Source organism: Antennarius striatus, chromosome 6, assembly GCF_040054535.1.
Source record: "Antennarius striatus isolate MH-2024 chromosome 6, ASM4005453v1, whole genome shotgun sequence".
Lineage (NCBI taxonomy): Eukaryota > Metazoa > Chordata > Actinopteri > Lophiiformes > Antennariidae > Antennarius > Antennarius striatus.
In genome coordinates, this window is record NC_090781.1 from 18,730,394 (window position 1) to 18,753,367 (window position 22,974).

The 22,974-nt window shown below is 42.4% G+C and overlaps 2 protein-coding genes across 2 annotated transcripts in view; one reads left to right on the forward strand and one right to left on the reverse strand.

The window, feature by feature from the left end:
• The window catches only part of egfem1 (EGF-like and EMI domain containing 1), a 43,461-nt gene that overhangs the window by 13,798 nt on the left and 6,689 nt on the right, over positions 1 to 22,974 (forward strand). The window contains 18 exon segments of the mRNA XM_068316883.1: positions 1,437 to 1,559; positions 5,767 to 5,889; positions 6,902 to 7,027; positions 7,337 to 7,459; positions 7,842 to 7,964; positions 8,555 to 8,692; positions 8,800 to 8,922; positions 9,654 to 9,776; positions 9,877 to 10,104; positions 10,194 to 10,322; positions 11,827 to 11,955; positions 12,305 to 12,433; positions 16,233 to 16,367; positions 16,562 to 16,696; positions 17,496 to 17,621; positions 17,823 to 17,954; positions 21,627 to 21,775; positions 21,777 to 21,798. Coding sequence (XP_068172984.1) covers positions 1,437 to 1,559; positions 5,767 to 5,889; positions 6,902 to 7,027; positions 7,337 to 7,459; positions 7,842 to 7,964; positions 8,555 to 8,692; positions 8,800 to 8,922; positions 9,654 to 9,776; positions 9,877 to 10,104; positions 10,194 to 10,322; positions 11,827 to 11,955; positions 12,305 to 12,433; positions 16,233 to 16,367; positions 16,562 to 16,696; positions 17,496 to 17,621; positions 17,823 to 17,954; positions 21,627 to 21,775; positions 21,777 to 21,798 — 2,316 coding nt within the window.
• On the reverse strand, positions 12,518 to 15,607 carry LOC137596392 (EH domain-containing protein 2-like). The gene is made up of 6 exons (XM_068316879.1): positions 15,222 to 15,607; positions 14,948 to 15,124; positions 14,606 to 14,703; positions 13,853 to 14,265; positions 13,597 to 13,761; positions 12,518 to 13,519 (listed from the first exon to the last, which is right to left on the reverse strand). Exons 1-6 carry the CDS (start codon positions 15,440 to 15,442, stop codon positions 12,959 to 12,961), a joined length of 1,635 nt encoding a protein of 544 aa, XP_068172980.1. The 5' UTR covers positions 15,443 to 15,607; the 3' UTR covers positions 12,518 to 12,958.

Below are 22,974 nucleotides of genomic sequence, written 5' to 3' on the forward strand. Positions count from 1 at the left end.
TGTCTGTCTTTCTCTGGCGCAGTATTCATCCACACCTTTTTAAAGTGCTTTGTTGAGGGACATTTCCTGAAAGATCAGTCAGCCATGGGAACTGTTGAGAAAATTTTTTAGATTTCATACACAGGGCACTTCGGTGGCGGTGGCTCAGTGGTAAAGCGGGCGGTAGAGCGGGTCGTCCAATGTTCCAAGATCGGCGGATCGATTCCTGCTCCCGCCCAAAATAACACCTGGAGATGATCTGACAGTGTGAGGTGTCAGCTCACCTCCGGAGCACTGCCAAGGTGTCCTTGAGCAAGGTGCCATCCCCCTTACAAGTTGCTCATTTGGAGCGCACTACAAAGGAGCTGCCCACCACTCTACCTCCTCTGCATGCGTACAGGTCCCCTGTGTGTGTTTGTTTGTTCAGGGCCTGTACACACTAACATATGCATGTGGTTGGATTTGTCTGACTCACTGGAGTGTGCTCTTAATTTCCCTTCGGGGATTACTAAAGTATATTAAATTAAAAAATCGAGATCATGTTGATTGTACTGTTTCTCCTGAAGCCACACTGACTCTCCTCCAGAGAGCAGTAGGTGATGAGGCTGACATGGGCCAGGATCCTCACTGCAGTATTGTGTAGTGAAATACCTCTGTAGTCATCACATGTTGTCTGTCACGTTTATTCTCGTATAGAATAAGAAGCAACTGCCAGCTTCATTTCTCTTGTCCATTACCATGAGGTCCAATGACACCCGACCATGACTGGGACTGTCTGACCACGTGGGTGTAGAAATCTCCCAGTAAAAGGAATTTGTTGTCTTTTGGAATAGAATGTAGCACACATGCAAGGTTCTGGTGTGAAGTTCATGGTAGGGGTACATGCACTGGTGAGTGACAGTTGTGTCTTCCCTTCCAGAAGTAGGTTCAACACCATAGACAGTCATCAGTCCCCCTTGGGAGGGAGTTTTGATAAGTGAGGTACAAAACCAACTCCTGCTTCCCTTTGCTCTTCCAGTGCCTTCCTGACTAGGAAAAAGTATACCCAGCTCCCAGTAATGTCCCCTGTTTCACAAAAATAGTGGAAATTAAGGTTCTGATATGCCAGGCCCCAACTCAAAAAGTATTCATTTTGTTGGTGTTGCATTCTTCTTTGAAGACTTTCTGTAAGCTCAACCGCATATCTAGATGTCCAGTTAACTTGTTGATTTGACTGATTGTTATTCCTGTAATGGAAATTTTAAAAAGAGATATTTTTGCTTCTGGAGATAAATGACTTTCACCTCTCCTCCAATACATGTTTGTTATCTCCAAAATGATGAGTCAAAAACAGGATTTAAACTTCATATTGAGAAAAATGAAGAGATATTAGCTGAAACTTTAAATATTAGCTGAAACTTAATTTTAAAGCATGGTTCATATTTTTTGTAAAACTTTTTTCCATTCTTTCCTTTCAGATATTAATGAATGTGAAGTGGATGAAGGGGGCTGCAAAGGCTACTGTTGCAACACCTTTGGCAGCTACTACTGTAAGTGTCCTGAAGGTAGTCAACTTGGGCCAGATGGAAAGACATGTGATGGTAAGACTGACAACTGGATGTGGCCAGTGTACATAAATTCAAAAGTACAATGCTTTTCACTCAGCTGGGACTTCCAGAAGGCTATAGAGCAATGTTTACTTTATGTTAAAATCCAACATGATCTGCATTGATCCTGAACCTGGCAAAAAATGTAAAATGGCAAGTCTTTGATTCATGATGTCTACAATATTGAGCTGAGACTCTTTCCTCTTTGTGCTAGTTTCAGTTAATTTTGATCGCTCTGCTATATTAAATTCTGAGCTGCGCCCGAATATTTTATTTAGTGTTGAAAAAGAAACATTCTTTTCAAAGAAGATTGTTTTGCATAGAAGATTTGAGAAACATCCTACCCTTCAGCATCAATACAGGATTGAGAAATGGAATTTTGAGTTTTAGCTTTATTTTACAAATATCTATGAAATTTCAGACAAAATGGACAGTTTTGCTCAGTATTTTATCAAAAACGTTTCTTTGTTTTGTGCATTTTGTACAACAAATATTAATGCATTTAAAGGTATCATGTGGAATTTTTATTTCTGTTTATTTTTTTCTCCCTAGTAGTTTTAAACCAAGAAATCCTTGTGATTTACATCATGCTCTTAAATACTTATTAGCAAACACAATGATAACACAATTAGCAGAGTAATAACATGTATGTTAGCTATCAAATAAAGTAATGTGTGCTTGAATAATATGCTATCCATCGTCCGTCTGAATGAAAGGAATGATTGTAATGATAATTTTATCATTCTATGTCAAGAGATCAACACTCTTCAGCCTGTTTTTGTTAGTTAAATACCTACTTAACCCGCCAGCAGTCAGGCTGTTCAACCAAACCCTGCAAGCAGCTTCCTTTATAATAGTCTTGTCCTCAGTTTGACCCATCTCATTTGACAGAAATATGCTAAGCTTGAATTTGGCACTGAGGCCCATTTGTTCTTTAGAGCTGCAGGTGTGAGCAAGTGTCCCTGACCTTTAACCTTTGGTACAGGATATTGCCACTTGGCAATAATTCAAAGGCTGAGAAACAACTGATGGAGCAGATGCTAGGTTCTACTTTTACAGGCCCTTGTGTGAATTGTATGTGTGGTCGCATTTATGGGGAAGACAAATAAGTTTGATTTTGAGTCCTTAGAGTGCTCACACTTTTTAAGCATGCAAGTTAGTTATATAAGATCAAGTCAAAAAGGTCTACCTACTAAAAAAATTCAGTCATTCTTTCATCTTTAACGGCTTGTTCTGCGTATTGTGAGTCTATCCCAGCTGACTGGGGGCGTGAGGCAGGGGGGGACAACTCCAGGCACGAATGCCAGTGCACTGCGGAGCCACACATAGACAGACAAACACACGCACGCACTCACACTTACGATCAATTTAGGAATGGCCGTTTAACCTGAAGTGCATGTTTTTGGAGTTGGGAGGAAGCCGGAGAACCCACCCAGACACGGGGAGAACATGCAAACTCTGCACAGAGCAGGACTCAAACCCGGAACTGCCTTGCAGTGTGGCGACAGTGCTACCCACTCCGTCACTGTGCTGCTCACACACGTATATTTATTCATAAGTATATTGAGAATTCTTTATATGTGCAATAAAAGTTGATGTACCTTGCATAACTACACACGCCCTTATTGCACGACATAGCTCAATTATTTATGTAAATTTTTGTCATGTCCTGAGTTTTTTCTGATGACTTAAACTGAATGGAATCAGCCACAGATGCATAGTCCAGACAGTAGCTGCTGACAGCCAGCCTCAAGCATACTTCCAAATGATCATCAGTCATGGCGGAACAGTACTTGGAATGAAAGTATTTCATGTTGGAAAAGGCTGAGTCATAAAAAAGTGGAGCTGAATTATGCAGTCAAGGAAGTGGCACATTTCCTCATGTTTGTGTACTTTTCCTCTGAGTAGGTTCCATGCCAATCCGTGAGCTCTGGACTTCAGCTCAATGTCAGCTTGTAGTGTCAACATGTCATCTTCCACTCCAGGAGAGTGGATTGGCCGTTCAAAATTGCCCGTAGGCGTGAGTGTGAGCGTGCATGGTTTTCTGTCTTTATTTGGCTCCACGGAGCACTGGTGTTGCGCCCGTAGTTTGCCCTGTCTCGCGCCCTAAGACAGCTCTCCATGACCCCCTACAGCAGATAAAGTGGTTTGAAAGATGAATGAATGAATGAATGAATGAATGAATGAATGAATGAATGAATGAATGAATGAATGAATGAATGAATGAATGAATGAATGAATGAATGAATGAATAATTAATTGAGTCAGCAATTACCATCTCTCCATCTTGGAAGGACTTATTTCACCCAGAACGATGCTTTGGTGGCATCTTTTGCTTTTGAAGTTGGCTGTGAGAAAAACCACTGCTGTCCAGACAACTTTTTTCAGTTCCTTTTGGTTGGTGGTGTAGTTTCTACCAACAGTCAGAAAATGCCGTTCCATGTTTCCCTTCTTTGGTATTGAGATGGTAGAACTACCGTTGGCATATCGAGCACCCCTGCCTTACAGCTTTATGCTATACTGTCACTCGGGAAACGGATGGATGTGTCATCCACTTTGTTTAAGTTGCTGTCTGCAACTTCTCTAACCTCAAACTTGATCACAATATTGTCAAATTTGAAGCCATTGACATGATTAGCTAAACTTGTTCAAAAAGTAATCACACAGTGAAGACATAATGAAAAATAAATCATATAAGATAACATGTTAAATTTCTTCCTTTCATAAAAGAGTGTGTCTGGTCACCCCTCTTTTTAATATATACACTTCCTGTGGCGCTTAGGTTGAAGACCTCCTGCATTCTTTCCTCTATCAAAGCAGCTCTGCCAAATATTTAGTCTACCACATTGTCTGGTTGTAGGAAACCAGCCCAGCAGCTTCAGTGAGATCCAGACAGTGTCACGCGATAGCATTCAGCCCTCATGCCCCCCGACCTCTGACACTACCACCTCCATTCCCCGTCACACGCCCCACCTTACCCGCTGAAAAGCAGCCTTTGTTTCTCCCATTGAAATCCTCTCACATGAGGAGACCAATAAGTATATTAACCTTAACAACCCCTCCCCCGCGTGTCTATTCTCATTTTGGGCATCCTCCAAAATAGCTGCTGATGTGTTAAATTACAAAAGAGCCCACAATAATAGATTGGCTCATGAATATGTGATTCTTCACAGGTGGTGTTAAGTTGATGACTTGCGTCAGCAGATGTCTGAACAATATAGGCAAAGGAATATGAATTATCTTAACCTGACTACAATATGTAGTGTATAAAAAGATTTTTTTCCTATTGAAAGGCCACCGGTTTTGCACCCCCTCCTCTCTTTAGTTGGAACAAAGTAATTAAAAAAGCCCTGACATAATTTTTCCCATGGGTCTTCTCACTCTCTCACACACAAATTATTTCAAAAATGATTTCTTATATTTGAACTATCTGAGAAATACTTTGACCTCAGAAAAACCTATGTGGCCAAAATGATGATTGTGTTGCATGCTCAATTAAACCAAACCACATGTTTTTAATGTTGAACATCCCGACACCCCCTCCTCTCGAGAAAAGTTGAATGCAACGTTATTTTTCCCCCTTTGCACGCATATACTCTATCATCACTAGTGCAAACAGAGGAAGCCCTTGCGAGTTGGAGATGACAACCGGGAGGAGGTCAGGAAGATGTGTGATGTGTTGTCCAGATGTGTAGTAAAGCTGAAGTGTCCTTGAGTGTTAAGGTACACTGTCTTCGTAGCTTGTGTCTACCTCCATGGGACATGAGTGTCAGTCAGAAATATGCCGCCGTTCCTAATTATCTTATTGTATGCATGCTCAATGCACATAGATTAGCCTTATATTGTGTAGATAAATTAGTGTGGTATTAAGCAGCAGAAGCCAGTCTAGCTTTGAAAAATTTACTGCAGCCAACAGCGAATAGGTTTCAAATTTCACAATGGAACTGCTAACCCTGATGCAGTTGCATGAATAAAGTTAAAGAAAGAAAAAAGGGGAGATTTGGTCAAATGAAGATGGTCAGTATCAGCTTCTTGTTTCTTCTTTGTTACCATGACACTGTCTCCAGGTTCCCAGGTTCATCTTCAGCATTGTGAAGGTCTCAGACAGTCTTGTACATGCTCTTTTATTGCATGTGTGTCTCTCTCTATCGTATGTATGTAAATGTTTATACCTTATCTATGTGTGTGTTTGTGTGTTTAGATGTTAACGAGTGTCAGGAGCTCAATGGAGGATGCCAACAAATGTGTGTCAATACACCCGGATCATATCACTGCGAGTGCAGGGAAGGCTTCCGTATGCACGCTGATGGTCGGACGTGTTTGGGTAAGCTTTAGAGAAAAATACATGTCTGTACTTCCCTGGTTTCATTCGTTTTTATAGCCGTCCTCCTCCTCAACACAGTTTTTGCCTGTTTAATATTAAAGCATATTAAAAAATATGTCATCAGTGCCACGGATGAAAGACAAAATATTCAACATAGATTAGAATTGTTAGATGATCGATACCTCTGTTATAGTTAATGATGATGCGTTATGCAATTTAGGTTTTTTAGTTGATGAGCAGTAACTTTATTGATTCTCTGCTGCCTTTCAGTGGCAAATAACGCAATAGTTGCGCAAATACAATAAAATACATTCACAAATAGTCAAAAACAGCAACAGCGACCTGTCCATCACCTCATAAATATGTAATTTTGTCCAACATTACAACTGTTAGAATGAAACACTAACACTATGATAAATCCTAGGGGGGAAAGTATGAAAATATATGAAAAAGGATAGATCAGATGTTTAAGTGCTTTTCCATTTTTTTACTGTAAATCATGCAGGTAATGAGTTTGTCATTTGTTGAGCGACGCTGCTCTTATAGCACTCCACCTTATTTTCATTCCTAATATTCCCATTTTCTGACCACAGCTTTGGTGGAGCTCAGCGGTGGAGGCTAAGGGGTATACAGTTGTTCTGTGGAAGTCATCAGCATTCAAAGTCAGCATCTCTGAGTTTAACAACCTGTTAGTGTCATTATATCTGCGTTTAAAGCACCCTGAAGGCACAGGACTGATTTTCATATTTGGCACATCACTAAATAACAGGAGTGATGGAATAGAAAGATCATTAGAGGAACTAGCAGCATCCACTGGTCCCAGCATGAAATAGATTTTCTCTTCAGTTTCCAGCCTTTGACCAAGTGTTTTTATAATTACATCACTACACAGTTTGAAGTATGATAAATTAATGAAAAAGAAATTCAATGATTTCCATCATGATGATAATGTTTAAACTAGCCTAAAGTTCATGTCCATTAATTCTATACGTGTTTGTCTTTTTCTGTCAAGCTGTGAACTCTTGCTCGATACTGAACGGTGGTTGTGAACATAAGTGTGTGGAGATGGAGAACAATCAATACAAGTGTGAATGTCGAAAGGACTACCAGTTAAAGAGAGACGGAAGGCACTGTGAACGTGAGTGTTTTTGTCAGATGTTCACGAGTAGGTCAGAATGGATTCAGAGATCATAACAGCAGGTCAACTTTCTGACCAGAGTTAGGTGCTTACTGTTTGAAATTCCACCATTTTACGGCAGAAATAAGAACATATTACAAGAAGCTGTAGAAAGGAAATGAACTTAAGCAGATTAAAATTTTTTTTACCTCAAAACACATCAGGTCAGTTCAGAATTGAATATGTGCTTGTGAGCTAACAACCTGGGTCAGATGATAACCTGCTGGGGTATCCTGGCTTCGTTTGGGTTTACCCATGTTTGTCTGTCAGTGACGGATCCCTGTGAAGACAGGAAAGGAGGCTGTGACCAGTTGTGCCGTTCAGAGGGGGGCAGGGTTCACTGCAGCTGCCGACCCGGTTTCTCACTCGCCAGAGACTCCAGGACCTGTGAAGGTGAGGATACACTGTGTGTGTTGTCTCAAACACATACTTTGGGTTGGATTTGTTGCCTAGTTTACTCTCAAGCTCTTTTGAGTTGTGAATTGAGCTGATGCAACGCTGGCTCAGTTTTGCTGTCAGTGCTGAGGAAACTGTTTCACTGGAACATGACAGTTCAACCTGGCCATCCAAGTTACCCGACTGCTTGCAATAATTCGCAACAAAACTGGAAAGACTTGCCGCTCTTTGACTCATTCCAGTCAACTGTGATCAGAAGATATAGTGAACCATGATTGTTTCTCAATATGACCCAGAGATTTATTGTTCTACTTTGCAAGAGTGTGATGCATCATAAATATGTCAACCTTTATGGCTTAACTTGATTCCTTGTTTTCAGACATTGATGAGTGCGGTTCAGGTCTCGCCAGGTGTTCCCATGGATGTGTGAACATGCTGGGCTCCTTCAGCTGCACCTGTCATCCAGGTTTTGAACTCGGTGCTGATGGCAAACAGTGCTACCGTAAGTGACAATTAATTTGGCTGCCGGCATTGTGCAGATGAGCGAATAAATGTCTGCACTTTCCTAAAGTTGTCCTGCAAATAGGAAAAATGACAGAAACTATAATGATTCTCACTTTTTTCACTTCACTTCAGTGATTATTTGCTTCTTGACCTCAAAATGACAGACTAGGATAGAATTTTGAGGGCAATAAGTGCGTGATGAGTAAGCTGCACTCTGACTTGCTTGCAATGCATAAATTCTTTCTCGCTGGAAAACAAAAGTATTAAGGAAACATATGGGCCTGCAATAATAAAGATAATAATAAAAGCCTGGATAGCTTCAAAACTCTCCGATCTAAATTTGATCAAATCTCAATTATATTTGGTATGTCGGTAAAAAAACCAAAACAAAATTACATACAGTTGTAGTTCTGTTCTAATGTAAACTACATCTGTCCTCATGAATGGATTAATTTCCTCCCCTAAACTGTAGCTAATACTTACAAGGGACAAACCAAAGTAATCCTCAGAAATGCCCCATGACATTGTCCATGTGTCTCAGCTCTGCTTATGCACGTTTCTCTGTGGTTTTGATCCTCTCTCCTTCAGGCATCGAGATGGAGATCATCAACAGCTGTGAGAAGAACAATGGAGGTTGCTCTCATCACTGTGAACATACCACCAACGGACCACTGTGCTCCTGCAACCACGGCTATAGGCTGGATCAGGACAGGAAGACATGCATAGGTAAGGACTTCCTATGCGATGCCGTTTTTAGATTTTTCACATTCTGACTTTTTGCTCCTGTCTTCTTGGCCATCTGCTTCAACCCCCTCCACACTTGTGTCCCACAGATAGTGACGAGTGCATCAATGGGGAGTCCTGCTGTAGCCACTTTTGTAAAAACTACCCAGGCGGCTATGAATGCGGCTGTCGAGCCGGCCACAGCCTGAATCCAGACGGCTGTGGTTGCGATGGTAAGAGTATTACATTAACTGGCACTTTGCTTGTGAGAGTTCTGCATAGCTCAAATATCCATTGCATATTTACTCACTGAACATTTCACTGAGATGAAGCCCCACAATGCCATTTCTACAGTGGCCCTGAAGGACAAAACGCAGGGACAAATAGAAAACAGAACATCAGGGTGCAGATGATGTTATTTAAGAGTGTGTGCGACCCCGTGTACAGATGCTTTGGTCTTTGTGTGTTAGCCATTGGCTCGATTCCCATCACATCCTTGGCTGGCCCACTCATCAGAAGGCAAGATGCTCAAAAACAAAATGTTAAAAGAAAACAGAACAAGAAGAACAAGAGGAAGTGATTAAACACACAAACAATTTGCAGATGAAAAATGCCCATGGCACAGTTCCCTCCTGATAAAAAAAGATTGTGGCTCCATCCAATCAGTGATTAGCCTGTTTTCCAATACAAGTTAATTGTGAATTACAATTTGGTTTTGTGATTTGTTGTTGTGTTTCCCACTTCAGGTTGAACGCAGATTTCAGAAAATAAAGCAAGAACATTAGTAGTTTGTCCATCAGTGAACAAAATGTCTTCCCATCATTAGAAGAAATAAAACCTATGAAAAATGATGTTTTTATCTGACTGGAAAAAAACACAACATGGCTCACCTTAGTTTGATCTGCCATCGACCCCCGGCTGCTGTTATTTCTTATTCTGGTTGCTTGTGGCTGTTTTCTGTTAGACATTGACGAGTGCCTGATGGAAACCTCAGACTGTGAACACCGCTGCGCCAACACGCTGGGAACATACAAGTGTTTTTGTCAACAGGGCTTCCGCTTGGCTCAGGACCAGCGCTCCTGCATACGTGAGACATTGGGTTCTAAGAGTTACTGGTGCTTTTCCTGCAATTTGCGCATGAGGGTATCAGTTCTGTAAAGTAATTTGTTGTTTCATGGCCTGTTCAGCTCTGTATGGTCTAGAGCTGGAAGAAGAAGATGATGAGGAGGATGAAGAAGAGGAGGATCTGCTGGAAGTCCACGGATTACCGGAGTTGTTGTTTCGAGAGGCTCCTCAGCTCTTGCGGTACACAGCGGCCTTGCGCTCCCGTCATGACAGTGACAATGGCAATGGAGGAAAAGAATTAGAGGCCCAGTGGGAGCGTCGAGGAGAGCTGAGGCTGGACAGCAACATAGGTATAGTCAGAAGTATCAGGGATAAACCAAAGCCATGAAATGAAGGGTTCATCATTTTATTACATAAATTTTTAAAACATTTTTTATAGCATGTCTGGATGGTTCATTCGGGGATGACTGCAGTGTCAGCTGTGAAGATTGTCTGAATGGAGTGTGTAGTGAGAGCAGACACCAGTGTGAATGTTCACCTGGATGGACTGGAACCATCTGCAACATGAGTATGATATTGACACCACTTCTATCTAGTTCTATCTAGTTTTAGATTCTCTCTTTTCAACACAGATTATTTCCTCATCCTCCCCTTAATTCACTTTAGTTTATTTCAGCTCCTGCCTATGGCTCATAACTGTTATGAATAATTGAACAAAGATAATCTTTAATATTGCAGATAAATGTTCGACTATACTCACAGATCTGTCCTGTAGCCATGTAGTCTAGTTTCACAGAGGGATGTGCATCGATCTGGGGCCGTGGATCAGACCCTGCTGGCTCCTCTGAGCATGAGGTTGGGTTGTTTATGGGCGCCAGAACACAGGAGCACGAGGGGAATCAATCTGTCTGCTGCTGGAGTCGGGCCAGGGCCCACGAACACACGCTGCCTCAGGCCAGAAATGTCCGGTGCTGGCTGGGAAAGCATAGCTCCTCTGCTCCCATCCAGCCCCATGATTAATAGCTGTCTCTGGTCTGAACCCGACTCAGGCTGGTAATCATAAGAGGACAGCCACACGGGCCCGTTAGAGGCCACCTATCAATTTTAGAAACACGCTCCTAAGGTGACGGCATTCAGATGCAAACCCACAGCAGACGTTCTTGTCATGGGCAGTATTTTCAGAAAATATCACTCCTGATGGGGTGGCAGACAATTACCAAAGGTCTACAAGGATTTACATCCATAGGAGTCGTTCACTGACTCATTTTATGAGAGAAATAATAGAATAAAAGGTTTAGATAAAGAGTACCAAATGTACCACACTGAGTATACAGTATTCCTGCCATGCTTTTGTCCCTTTTACTAAATTACAGTAAATGTAAAAAACATGTTTTTTGTTATTATAACATGACAACATATAAAAATCAGGATTTTATTTGGATCGATCTCCTTCGGTAACTGTATTTGTTGGTAATACTTTTTACATACACATATTGTCTTTTCTGCTGTCCTGAAAGCAGAATGGAAATCAAAGCGCTGACTAAACAGAAAAACAAAGAATCCTATTCCAGATGTAACCTGTTAACTTTTCATGTCACTGGAGGAGCAATAAAAGCATTTAGTGTTGTTTAAACAGCTCTGCATGTTTTCCATGCTCTCCAAAAAAAAAAGCCTTCAGGAAAAACCAATTGTCAATGCAGTCACAATGAGGCAGAGTCAGTACCTCACAAAACTGTTCACTGGATTTATACATGTCTGCATCATATTTGGGAAAAGTGATTTCACACTTATCATTGTGCACAAATTTTGGCATTGCAAGAAACTGGCATGGTCTCTCCTGAATTTGCAAAAAAGAAAATGTGACATGGGATTGAAGCAGATCTTCACATGATGGATTCTAACACTTACACACATTTTAAACAACCAGCTGGTCCATGTAATTGCTAACAAGACTGGAGAGATTCAAGGTGTCAGGAGGGCGCACAGCCATGGGAAAGGCAGGATGGAGGTGTTGATGGACTCCCTAACGATGAACCATAACTCTTTGTTTTTGTCTGCGCTCCTCCCTAAAGCTTGTCCACAGGGGACTTATGGGAAGGCCTGCAGCAGCCAGTGCCAATGTCAGAATGGAGGCTCATGTGACCCCGTGACTGGGAAGTGTTTGTGCCCCCCGGGGGTAAAGGGTCTGTTCTGTGAAGATGGTTAGTACACACACATTCCTGTAGATGCACACACAGATGTTATTGCAGCTAACCGGCGTTAAGACGTTAGCTATATGTTTGGAAGAGGTATTTTATCATTGTTTAACTTGAAAACATTTCAGAGGTAGTAAAGGATTAAATCACAGTATGTCATAAGACAGGGTCAAAAAGTAAAAAAGCTTTGTGATGTTTTATCATACTTTTTTCAGCGGCGTCGTGACTCACACGTTGCAGCGCTTTCATGAGTCCTTATGACTCATGAGTCTTTTTTTAAATGCTGCTACAGCTTTTTAATAATCTCTATATATAATGATTAACATGATTAAAATGGCATTGTTCACTTTGACAGGTTGTCCAATGGGATACTTTGGGAGGAGTTGCAGAAGAAAGTGCAACTGTCCCAATAAAGGACGTTGTCATCGTCTGTACGGCGGCTGCCTCTGCTCTCCAGGACTATATGGTCGCTTTTGCCACCTGTGTGAGTCCCCATGTTGCTATGGTGATGATGTTTGTATCGTAAACAATATGGTAATGGGTGATCATAATTAAAAGTTCAACAAAATAAAAATAAAAAGTTTATACTAGATATGAGTAACTCCAATAAATATAGAACCTGAAAGGAAATTGTAGAAGTGTAGTACACACAGAAGTGAAAGGTGAGATGAAACATAATGTGAAAAAGTTGCTGTGATCAGTACCAAACTAGTTAACCTTCAGTGTTGGTGATAGAGACATCGTGATAAAGGAATGGTTTTTTTATACACTGTCAGTTTGACCTATTTCATGCTGTCATTTCTGGTTTTCCATTTTGATTTCAACCTTCCTCAAAGAGGAACTATCCATCGATTATTTAAAATAAACATGGCTCAGGTTTGTGGACAGGCACCAATCACTTTGTTCGTTTTATAACCTCTACTGACAGATTAGAGCATATAGAGGAAACTATTTACAATTTATAGAGATAAAGCACATGAACCATTAGCTTGAAATAATATCTTGCAGTTCACTCTTCATTGCTGGCTGTTCTTATCCGTTTTGATGGCGGTACCAGGTGAGATGGTAGCTCCCGAGGCAGCCAGTGACCTTCCAGTTTCCCCTCAATGAGGTGGACAGCCACAGCAAACTCCTCGTTGTCCAGCATCCCATCATTATCGACATCAGACAGCCTCCAGACATGAGAAAGCACAGAGTTTGGCAGGAGGGTGGTCATCATCCACTCTCTGACTTTGGTGCCACTCAGTTTGCCTTCAATTGGACTGAGGTTATAGAAAATCTCATCGTATTTTGGTTTGAATTTCTCTACCGGCCATTCGTCGAAATCTGCTTTGTTGTTCTCATCATCCCTGGGGAGTTCCTTGAAAGGGTCTCTCTTGAAATGCTCGGGTCTGAAGGTTCCCAAAAAGTCCCCATCCAACACCCCAGGGAGGGGTTTCCTCTCCAAGTCGTGCTGATGAAGCAAAGGCATCAAGTTTGCGATATCACTGGTGAGGAGTTTATCCAAAGAGGCCATTAAATTTGGTTTTAGTGTCTTGAACTTTGAGAAATCCTGCCCCAGAAGTTTCTCCTGGAAATGCATGAAATGGCGTAAGTGTTGCAGAACAAACACATCGAGTATTTAGACAGCATTTAAAAACTAACAACCTGCATCTTGGTGCAGTCGGGAAAGTCTCCGGCTGGGACTCGCTGCTGTTGTTGAATCTTGGTGAAGATCACTGGGAGCTGGTAAATCAGATTGTGCTTCTTGCTTTCTCTGCAAAAAATGGCCGGCATCTCCTCCTTCAGGTAGCTGATAATATGTGCATGGGCCTGGAAGTGAACAAAATGAAGCTTAAAATAACCACAAGTGCATCTGAGTTTGGAAATATTCGCCTTAAGGATGGGGTGGATATTCCCTTACCCTAACTAAGCGTGCTCTTTTCACCAGATCGTTCAATTTGCGCAGCGCAGCATTGCGTGGAAGATTCCTAATGTCAGACAAAAGATCCTCCTCCTCTCTCTCTATCAGCTGGTAGTGGTCACACGTCTGCCTGGGCTCCGACCAAAAAGATCCGATGTAAACCCTCATGACCTCAGGGGTTCGAAACACTTTGCCCAGCGACCACATGAGGGCGCCATACACTCTCATGAGCTGTTGCGAATCCACCCTGTCGGCTTTGTTCAGAACCACTCGCAACTTGTCCTCGTGGCCACACAGAGCCCCGAAGGCCCGAGTGAGCTCATCGGAGAACTCGAGTTTGTGCGCGTCGAACAGCAGGATGATTCGATCCACACGCTCTGCAAACCAGCGCAGCACTGCCGGGAAGTCGTAGCCTTAGGGGTTAAAGCATGAAGACACAGGGTTTTCATTAACGTTACGTGTAATAGAAGTCCCCGCTTCAGGATTTGGAGAAACATGCAGCTCATCCCAATGGCCCACACGGGTTACACCCATCCATTAACGCGTCCTTTAAACAAAGTAAAGATGGCTCGCTCTTTTTCCTCCCAACTCTGTGTCATGTTACTTTCAGCAGCTTATTTCAATTGTTCAAGTATGTAGGGCCGATTTTATTGCATCTGGTTTAAGTCTGTTCTTACCAAGAAGATAAAAAAATGCACTTCACAGCAAATACCTTCCAGTTCGAACGGCTTAAAACTTAAATAATTGTCTCACCTCGACTCAGCCGTCTTTTGGCAGCAGTCAGGATGCCCGGCGTGTCGATGATGCTGATGTTCTCAAGGACTTTATTCGGTATCTGAACGCACTGAAACCTGTAAAGAAAGCAACGAGTATTGACATGAAGCAGCTGAAAGTATCTGAAGTATTATATCTCGCAAGACTTTATTTTAATAAAAATTGGAATGACTCATTTGATATTTTCACTATTGAAGGAACAAAACTGGCCAAAGGTAAAGGATATACAATCAAAAAAGACAGAAATCTTTTACAGCGTTAGTTTGTCCTCCAGCTGCTCCCATTCCCCCCATTTCTCATTTCTCTGTTGATTCTCATCACCTGTTCAGAAAAGTATTTCCAAAGGGGTCGACGTTGCGAAAGGGCATTTTCGGGTCTACCGTTAGGGCATTGCCAGGGATGATTCTTTCCGCCCTTCCGTACATGAGGGCGGTGAAGTTGTCGGTGGTTGGCTCTGGACCAACTCTGCTACCAGGAAACTCTTGTTCTATGAGATACCTGACAAAAACTGACATCACTACCTCCGACACGTTCGGATGAACACATCCACACTTCTCTTTCAGAATACACAAAGCAAGGAAGTTGTAAAACTCACCTGATGAAAGTGGTCTTTCCTGTTGAGTACTGGCCCATCACTAAGACCATTGGCTTGTTGTCAAAGTCTGCATCCTCGTAACACGGAGAATGGAAGTGATGGAAGGAATAATATTTCTCTATGGGCAGAAGTCTCTTATAATAAAGATTCCTCAGTTCCTCTGTCACCTTATTGACGTCCCCAAGTGTTTTCGGGTTGCTCCTGAGCCTCCGGATGGACATGGCGACGGATTTCTGCTCTTAATTCGTCAGTGTGGAGGCTGCTTACTCTAAGACCAAACTGAACGATGGAGGAATGTGCAGGAGAATATTATCAGATTTTCACAGCTGTCTGCTCCGTCCAGCAGTGGGACATGTAGAGGGTGGAGAGGGTGTAACCAGACCCTGCAGCTGCAGCTAACATAAAGCCAATATCAAGAGGGACAGGGTGGAGTGAAGTTTTTGTTTCTGAGTTGGGACAATCTTGGCAAAATTCCTGTAGATTTATTGTTGTAAACATCCAATGCTTCTACCCTGACTACACTTTTAAGTTGATGTGTATTTGTATGTATTTGTTCAGTTTTTATCATATTATGATTTGAAGAAAAATACCAACTTGACAAAAATCTTGTTCCTGCTTGAACTTCTTCTTAGACAATTTAGAAAAAAGGTGCCCTGCAATTTTACAGAAATTTTGTAAATCATATGAAACCAGAGGCAGTGATCATGTGACTTGAACTTTCAAAATCCAATGTTGTGATAACATTGGTAGCTGGGTGTGTTTGTTTGGCTCATACTAAATGAAATCTGATCGCAGTGAGGGATTTAGTTTAACATTTGTTTTCTATTAAGTACAGCAGCTAGAAATTAAGCAAACAAAATCGTCTTTTCCTAACTTTACCTTAACCTCTGGTGTACATCTTAAAGGGAAAAAGTACAAATCAAATGTATTTTTTTCTAGAGTATCATGCAAACATTCTCCAGCCTGATTTGCATTTCTTCTGTTTCAAAACTGATCTTGTTCGGCCCTCAGCTTGTCCCAGATGGACCCACGGTGCGGGTTGTTCCAAGGAATGTGACTGTGTTCAAGAACATTCTTCTGGCTGTGACCCCAAAACAGGGAGCTGCGTCTGCAAGGCCTCGTACCACGGCCCACGCTGCGAGAAAGGTACAGGCGCTTCCTAAAGCCAGCATGAGGGATCCCAATGACATTATGAACATCCGAGCCACAGCGTGATGCAGTGGACATGCATTACTGTGACCGTAGTCTTTACAACATCATATATGTGTAATTTCTAACTCAATAATAGGTTGTAGGTGGTTCAAGCGTATTTTCCTCTCTCTATATGTTTGTTTTTGTAGAGTGTGAGCCTGGCTTCTTTGGTGAAGGCTGTGAGCAGTCATGTGACTGTCCAGGTGGTGGGTCATGTGACCCCAGGAGCGGAGAGTGCAGCCCACAATGTCCCCCAGGGCTTCATGGAGACAAATGTCAGCAAGGTGAGTAAAAAAAAAAATCCTATTGCATTACTGCACAAAATTATGACTGTAAAGGGATGAAGGAGGAGCGCCGTCAAGTGTACGTTCATCTAAGTCCAGCATGACGTTCCATTTTTAAAGCTAAACAGCGCCCTCGTGTGGCTAGAACATGTAACCACTGCAATTGTGTCAAGAAAAGCGCATGCCTGCTGATGTACAGTATGTGTCTACACGTGTAGTTATTGATCGCTGACTTCATGTCTGTGGGACTGTGTGCCCTATGCAATAAACTGTCAGCACAATTTATTATGGATGGATTTATTTTCATTGTCACCTTTTAATATGCTTATAAAAGTTTTTATTATTTGTGTTCATCCTTTGATGGATTGAGTGGGTTCAGTGGGAGAAATGAATTCACCTCCTCGGAGTGAGTTTTCTAATTTAATACAAACCGACAGTAGGAATGTCTCTTTAGGGCAGGATGTTAACTCTAGTGGTTGATGGGAGGAGAATCAGCCCTAGTGCAAGCAAGGCCTCAACTTGCTGTTTTCCAAAGCCATAATAAAAAGAATTGATTTTATTTTCTGGATTGTCCTCAGCATAAAGTTCAGGCCAGGTTGCAGCAGGGAATTACTCAAGTTACAAGTGCAGGAGTTACTGGCAGTCTTTGAATAAATAAACTAAAGAGGAGAAGTTTTTCTTTCTCAAATGGTTTTGGATTTGTTGCACAATCTTTCCTAGGGATTGTGTGAATATCTCGCTGTGACAGATGCATTGCAGCTGCCTCCTTTTAATGTTTTAATCTTATTTCTCTTGTTAGCCTGCAGACCAGGGAGATATGGTAAGAACTGTCATCTGACCTGTGACTGTGGAGATGCCTCTTGTGATCGTGTCACAGGACAGTGCATTTGTCCTGCTGGGAAAACTGGAAGCTCCTGTCAAGAAGGTACTTTTATTTTATATGTATTTTATGTTACATTTGTCTTATTTTTAATCAATCAATGAAATTATCAAAGGATTCCAAGTCTCATTGATGCTTGTGGGTGGCAGAAACAAGTCCGTGTTGTGTGATTCTAAATAAGACCTGCTGTTGTATTGCTTTACGGAAAAATAACTGAGACAAATGTCCGTATTTCATGCTCGTCAGACTGCCCTGATGGATTCTGGGGGTTGAAGTGCCAGTCATCATGTCCTATCTGTGAGAACAGAGGCTCCTGCAACAAAGAGACTGGTGTGTGTGACTGCAAACCAGGCTTCATGGGAAACTCCTGCCAGAGTGGTGAGTTTAAAGTAACAGAAGTTCATGGACAATTACATTTATGATGGTTTAAAGTAATTTTAGTCTGTGTCTCAAAATGAAGACATTCATCTGGTAACAGTTGATGAATATCAAAACACAAGAATATCGCTGGACATGTGATACTAGAAAAGAAAAATGGAGACAGACTGAAATTTAGGTAAGGAGGGAGACCGGTCACTCTGTCTGCCCCTCGGGCACAAGCAGTCATGAATGTGTAACATCTGAGAACTGTAGATATTTTTACAAACATCATCACATCATTAAATAGTACTTAAAGAAATAACAGACTGGAGACTTTAGTAATGTACTCTCACCTTCGCAGCATGTGATTCTGGTTACGGGGGGGCTGGTGGCCTCAATAAATGCCAGTGTGAAGAGTCGTTTCTGTGCTGGGACCCAGTCATCGCTCAGTGTGGGTGCAGGGCCGGCTTCATTGGAGACTTCCGTGAAAAGAGCGAGAGAACGGGTTTTCTGCATTTTTAGTTTCGTCCCAGCAGTAACTCATTAGTAATTTTACTAAACTGTGGACATCATGGCTTGAGTCTGACTTTAAAAATTTAATTTACCTGTGATACTTTTAGGAAATCTGTTTCTTTGTCAGATTCAGATTGAACCTGTTTCTTCACCTCCTTCCCACTGATGGTGACTCCTGTCCATTATAGTGCTATTACGTGCTTCAGACGCCAGAGGGCAGTGCAGGACATGCTTATGATTTTCTCATCTCAATGCTTGCAGTGAATAATCATACAGATGAATCATCGTAGTGTCCATGTAATATCGTAAGCAAAACCACTTTTAAACCACACAAATCCCAAAGATATAATTTATATTAGTCACTCTGGAATAGATTGACTGTATTTCATTAGCTGTAGACTCAAATATCCTGCCATGGAAAACCCGTCATGCAATTAATATTCTCCTCTTCATTTAGGTTTTTTTTTTTTTTTTTTGCTTAACTGAAAGACAAACCTACAGTCCAAGGGTCCTAATGACATAATAGATTTGTTCTTGATTATAGTCTTTTGACTTGAAGTGGCCTTGTGTTATTACAAAGTGTAAGATTTAGTGTAAGTGTACTACCAGGCCCAGAAATTTACTCCATCTCCACAGAGCACAGGGCATTGTAAATCACGGTCGTGTCACACTAGAACAGAGCTTCACATCTCCAGTCATAACAGTCTAATGGACTCAGACACAGACGTCACTCTGATTGGATGTTGCAGTGGAAATAGGACGATTGGTCTGACCAGATTCTGTTTTCGGAGGGCCTTTCCTCTTCCAAAAGAGGTGTCCAGTTTCTCAGTCTTCTGCTGGGCCTCTTCCTTCAGGAGAAGTCAGGAAGAGGTCTGGGCTGTGAGAAGGACCAGAACTCTCTAGTTCATATGTTTCACAGCGTCGAAATGGAAATAGATGACTCTCCCTCTGACTATTTGATTCTACGTGGGCGATTTTCATCCACTCTATTTTCTGTAAGAATCTTAAATGCAAAGCATTCTTGTGGCACAACATCTCAGGCAGGTTTTGTCAGTGGAAACACGGTATTGTGCTGACATGAGTCGTGCCCCCTAAACCACTTCTTAAATGAACACAGACTTCTGTCTTCCGTTACTCATCTGCAGCTTTAATGTTTGCTTCGAAATAGCTTCTTTTCATCGCAACATCTACGTTATTGTGAAAGAAACTGGGTTGTTTTGTTAGTTTGTGTTCCTCTCTTTTAGTGTATGTACCCTGAATGGCACCAGGAAGTTCTATTCTATGCTCTGTCTATCCCTTCTATTTCTGTGGCCTGCTCTCCCCAGCTGTGTGGTCCATGGACCTGCTTTATGGGCTGACAGCAGTGGCTCTTACACAACCGGGGATCTGGAAATAATCCTCCTGTCTTAAAGAGCTCATTTAGTCTAGAGATGGAGTCTTTCAATGATGGCACACTGTGTGTTTCCATGCATGTGTGTGTGTGTGTGTGCGTGTGTGTGTGTGTGGCGGCGGGCTGAATCCTCTGTGCCTACCTATAAACAAAAGACACACAGCGAAGAGTCTTCACTTAAAAACACTTGCAGATGCTGCACTAACACTGGATGACAGATTGCAGCACTGCGGTTAATATGGAAACCAGTTGCCCCCTGCTGGAATAAACAAATAATAAACTTTGCCGTTCACAAGTGTCAGCCCGTCCCCTGAAGATTTAACGTGGAGTGTGTGCGCTGCAGGAAACCACGTCTGCTGCATTTGAAAAAGGAGAGTATTTAAACATGTTGAGGTGATTATTGTGTCTGGTATGAAGGCATTGTTAAACCGGATCGTCGCTCCTCAAATCCATTTGTGATGTTTATTTTTCAACATCACAGATGGATTTGAGTCCCTTTTTTTTAATCAAAATCAGTAGATAAAAGATAATTCTGATAAGCATACCTCACACATATCCCCGTAGGCATGTCAGTGATTGCTATCATCAATGCAAAAAACAGCCCCACCACAGACTCGGGTTAAAGCAACAGCATCATCAGCAGCCTGGCTTTATTACACATTGCATCCTAACCGCTGCAGATGTGGGTAAAGACGTCATGCCGTCGATGAACAATGCGTGAAACTGCTGAGCAGGAAGGATGTTTTTCACAATTTGAGGCAGGAGAAGGAGGAGCATACAGCATCCAACTCTGGAGAAGGAGGGTGTGATGCATAAATGGTGGGGAAACACCGTGAGCGCTACCAGACCACAAAGTAACACATTTCTGCTGCCCCCCCTTAATTTGTGGCTTCCTTCCCTTTCTGAACACGGCCCCAGTGCTTTTCCTTATAGATAGACGAAATCCATAAAGTCCATAAAGAGGGCACTCGGAGGAGAGGAATGTAACAGCTGCCCGTTACTGGAGCTTGAACTCAAACAGTGCATTTGTGCAAAAAAAAGGGGGGGGGGAGACCAAATTGAATGGATTGTTTGTTTTGCCGAACACCATCACACATGACTAAGAATGGGATGTCTTTAGGGACAAATTGAGTGATCAAAAAGAGGCTGGGAATAAACAAAGTCATTCTTTCCTGCTCTGGTGAAGTCATGCTTACTGACAATATTTACATCCCAGTAGTGGAAAGGCTTGTTCATCCTGCTGCCCCTGGCCTGGTCCTGGATCGGAGGCACTGTGTTTACCAAACTCTCTGAGTGTCAATTGACTCGACGCACACTTAAACAATCTTTCAGGCTCTCCTTGAGAATGAGAAACAGATCTGAAGCTGGCATCTCTTTGCATCTGCAGTGATAGTGTAGGTATGTGTTGCGGGGGGGGGGGGGGCACACTGTCCTGGTTTCATTTTTGGTGGGGCCTGTGCACTCAGCAGGTGCTCTAATTACCAGCTCTTTTTTGCTTCAAAAAAAAAAAAAAAAATCGGCCTCCGCGTTGCCGTCAACTTTGATGTGGCGCAGATCCACCCCACATGTGGAACATGAACTCACTTACCGAAGGTTAGACCCTCTGCAAACGAACCTCTGCGGCGCGTTACTGCAAGCTCAGATCGACGCGTTCGTTTGTTGGGCGGCGAGGCAGAAGAAGGGGAAAGTGGATGCGGACGAGAGGATGAGAAAGGGAGAAAGGGAAGAGAAAGGGCGATGAAGAAGTTGGCATCCCAAACTTTTCTTTTCCTTTTTTTTTTACGAAGCTGCCAGCCCTAACCAGTCGGATGTTTTATCCCGGGCCGCGGTGTGCCCGGACGGCTTTTATGGTCTTGACTGTGGCCAGATGTGCGAGTGCAGGAACGGTGCCCGCTGCCGCCACATCACAGGAGCCTGCCTATGCACCACCGGCTGGGGGAGGACCACACTGCATTCTGGGTAATGGAAGCCACATCATTAAAACGGGGTGTGAGGGAGGCCCTCAGTGCAGCCCATCACGACATCCTCCCCCCTAAACACAACGACGATGTGTTTGTGAACAATTATCTCCATAATGAGACATTGCCAATGACTTATTTAGGGATGGGTAGAATGGAGAAAGGATGGTGGAGGTGGTGGGGGGAGTTACCCTCTGGCATACACACTTTAAATGAGGCCTATTCTGGATAAATGCACCCACGTGTTTATGGCGATCAACATTAGGAGAAGGAGAATGTAACTCAGGAGACTCGTTAGAAGCAACCCAATCAGTATTCTCATGCCAAAGTTTCTTGAGGATTTCATGCCGTTGTTTTAATGAATCCTGTGAAATACCCACTAAACTTCTGAGTCTGTCATTCTGCAGACTTATTCAAGACATTCCTCTCTCCACAGCCATTTTGTGGTCGCAACTGCCAGAGAAAGAGTCACCAAAAACCCACTAGCATGACTTAATGATGCATCTCTGTCATTAGCGCATTTTCCTCCTCCTTCCTCCAAATGTCATGTCGGACTTTGATCGTTAAAGAGAACTTTACAGCGTGTGCGCTAAAAAGCCATGTCTCAAAATATCTTTTAGTCACATACATTTTTATGCCTTTCGAGTGAATGTAGAATGTGTATTTTCATGTTATCATATGTTGTTGTGTGTGTACAGAGTCAGAGTCGGGGTTGGGGTCGGGGTTAGGATTGGGGGATGTACAGGTGTCGCTCATCACTCGTGCGTGACAACCCCGTCAAAAACTCCTTTCCTACAAGGAAAATATACAAGCGATTTTTTTCATTTCATTTACTACAAAAGAGCAGCGTTTCAGAAGACTGTTATCCATTTTGCATTTGAACCTGTTATTTATGAGGAACGTGGATACATTTTGTTTTCTGGTACCCATGCAAACAGGGAAAGCATGCTAATGCCCCCCCCCCCCCCCAGAGAAGTCCCACCTTCTCAGGTGGATTTAAACCCAGGACTTTCAGATGTTAAAGACTTTAAAGTAAATATTTGTAGTTGGGGAGTCACACTTTAGGAGGCAGGCATCAACCAATAGGACCACAAATTTTTCCTATCTACGACTCAACACTCTGATCGAGAGGGAAAATACCCTGTTTTTATAAGTTATATGAATAATTTCCTGAGCT

Bases quoted from the DNA above. Each gene is read 5' to 3' on its own strand.
- LOC137596392 (XM_068316879.1), bottom strand. From the start codon at position 15,442: ATGTCCATCCGGAGGCTCAGGAGCAACCCGAAAACACTTGGGGACGTC. The intron at 15,125-15,221 runs GTGAGTTTTACA...AGTTTTTGTCAG, and splicing joins GGAAAGACCACTTTCATCAG to GTATCTCATAGAACAAGAGT. The intron at 14,266-14,605 runs GTGAGACAATTA...TTAACCCCTAAG, and splicing joins CAAAAGACGGCTGAGTCGAG to GCTACGACTTCCCGGCAGTG.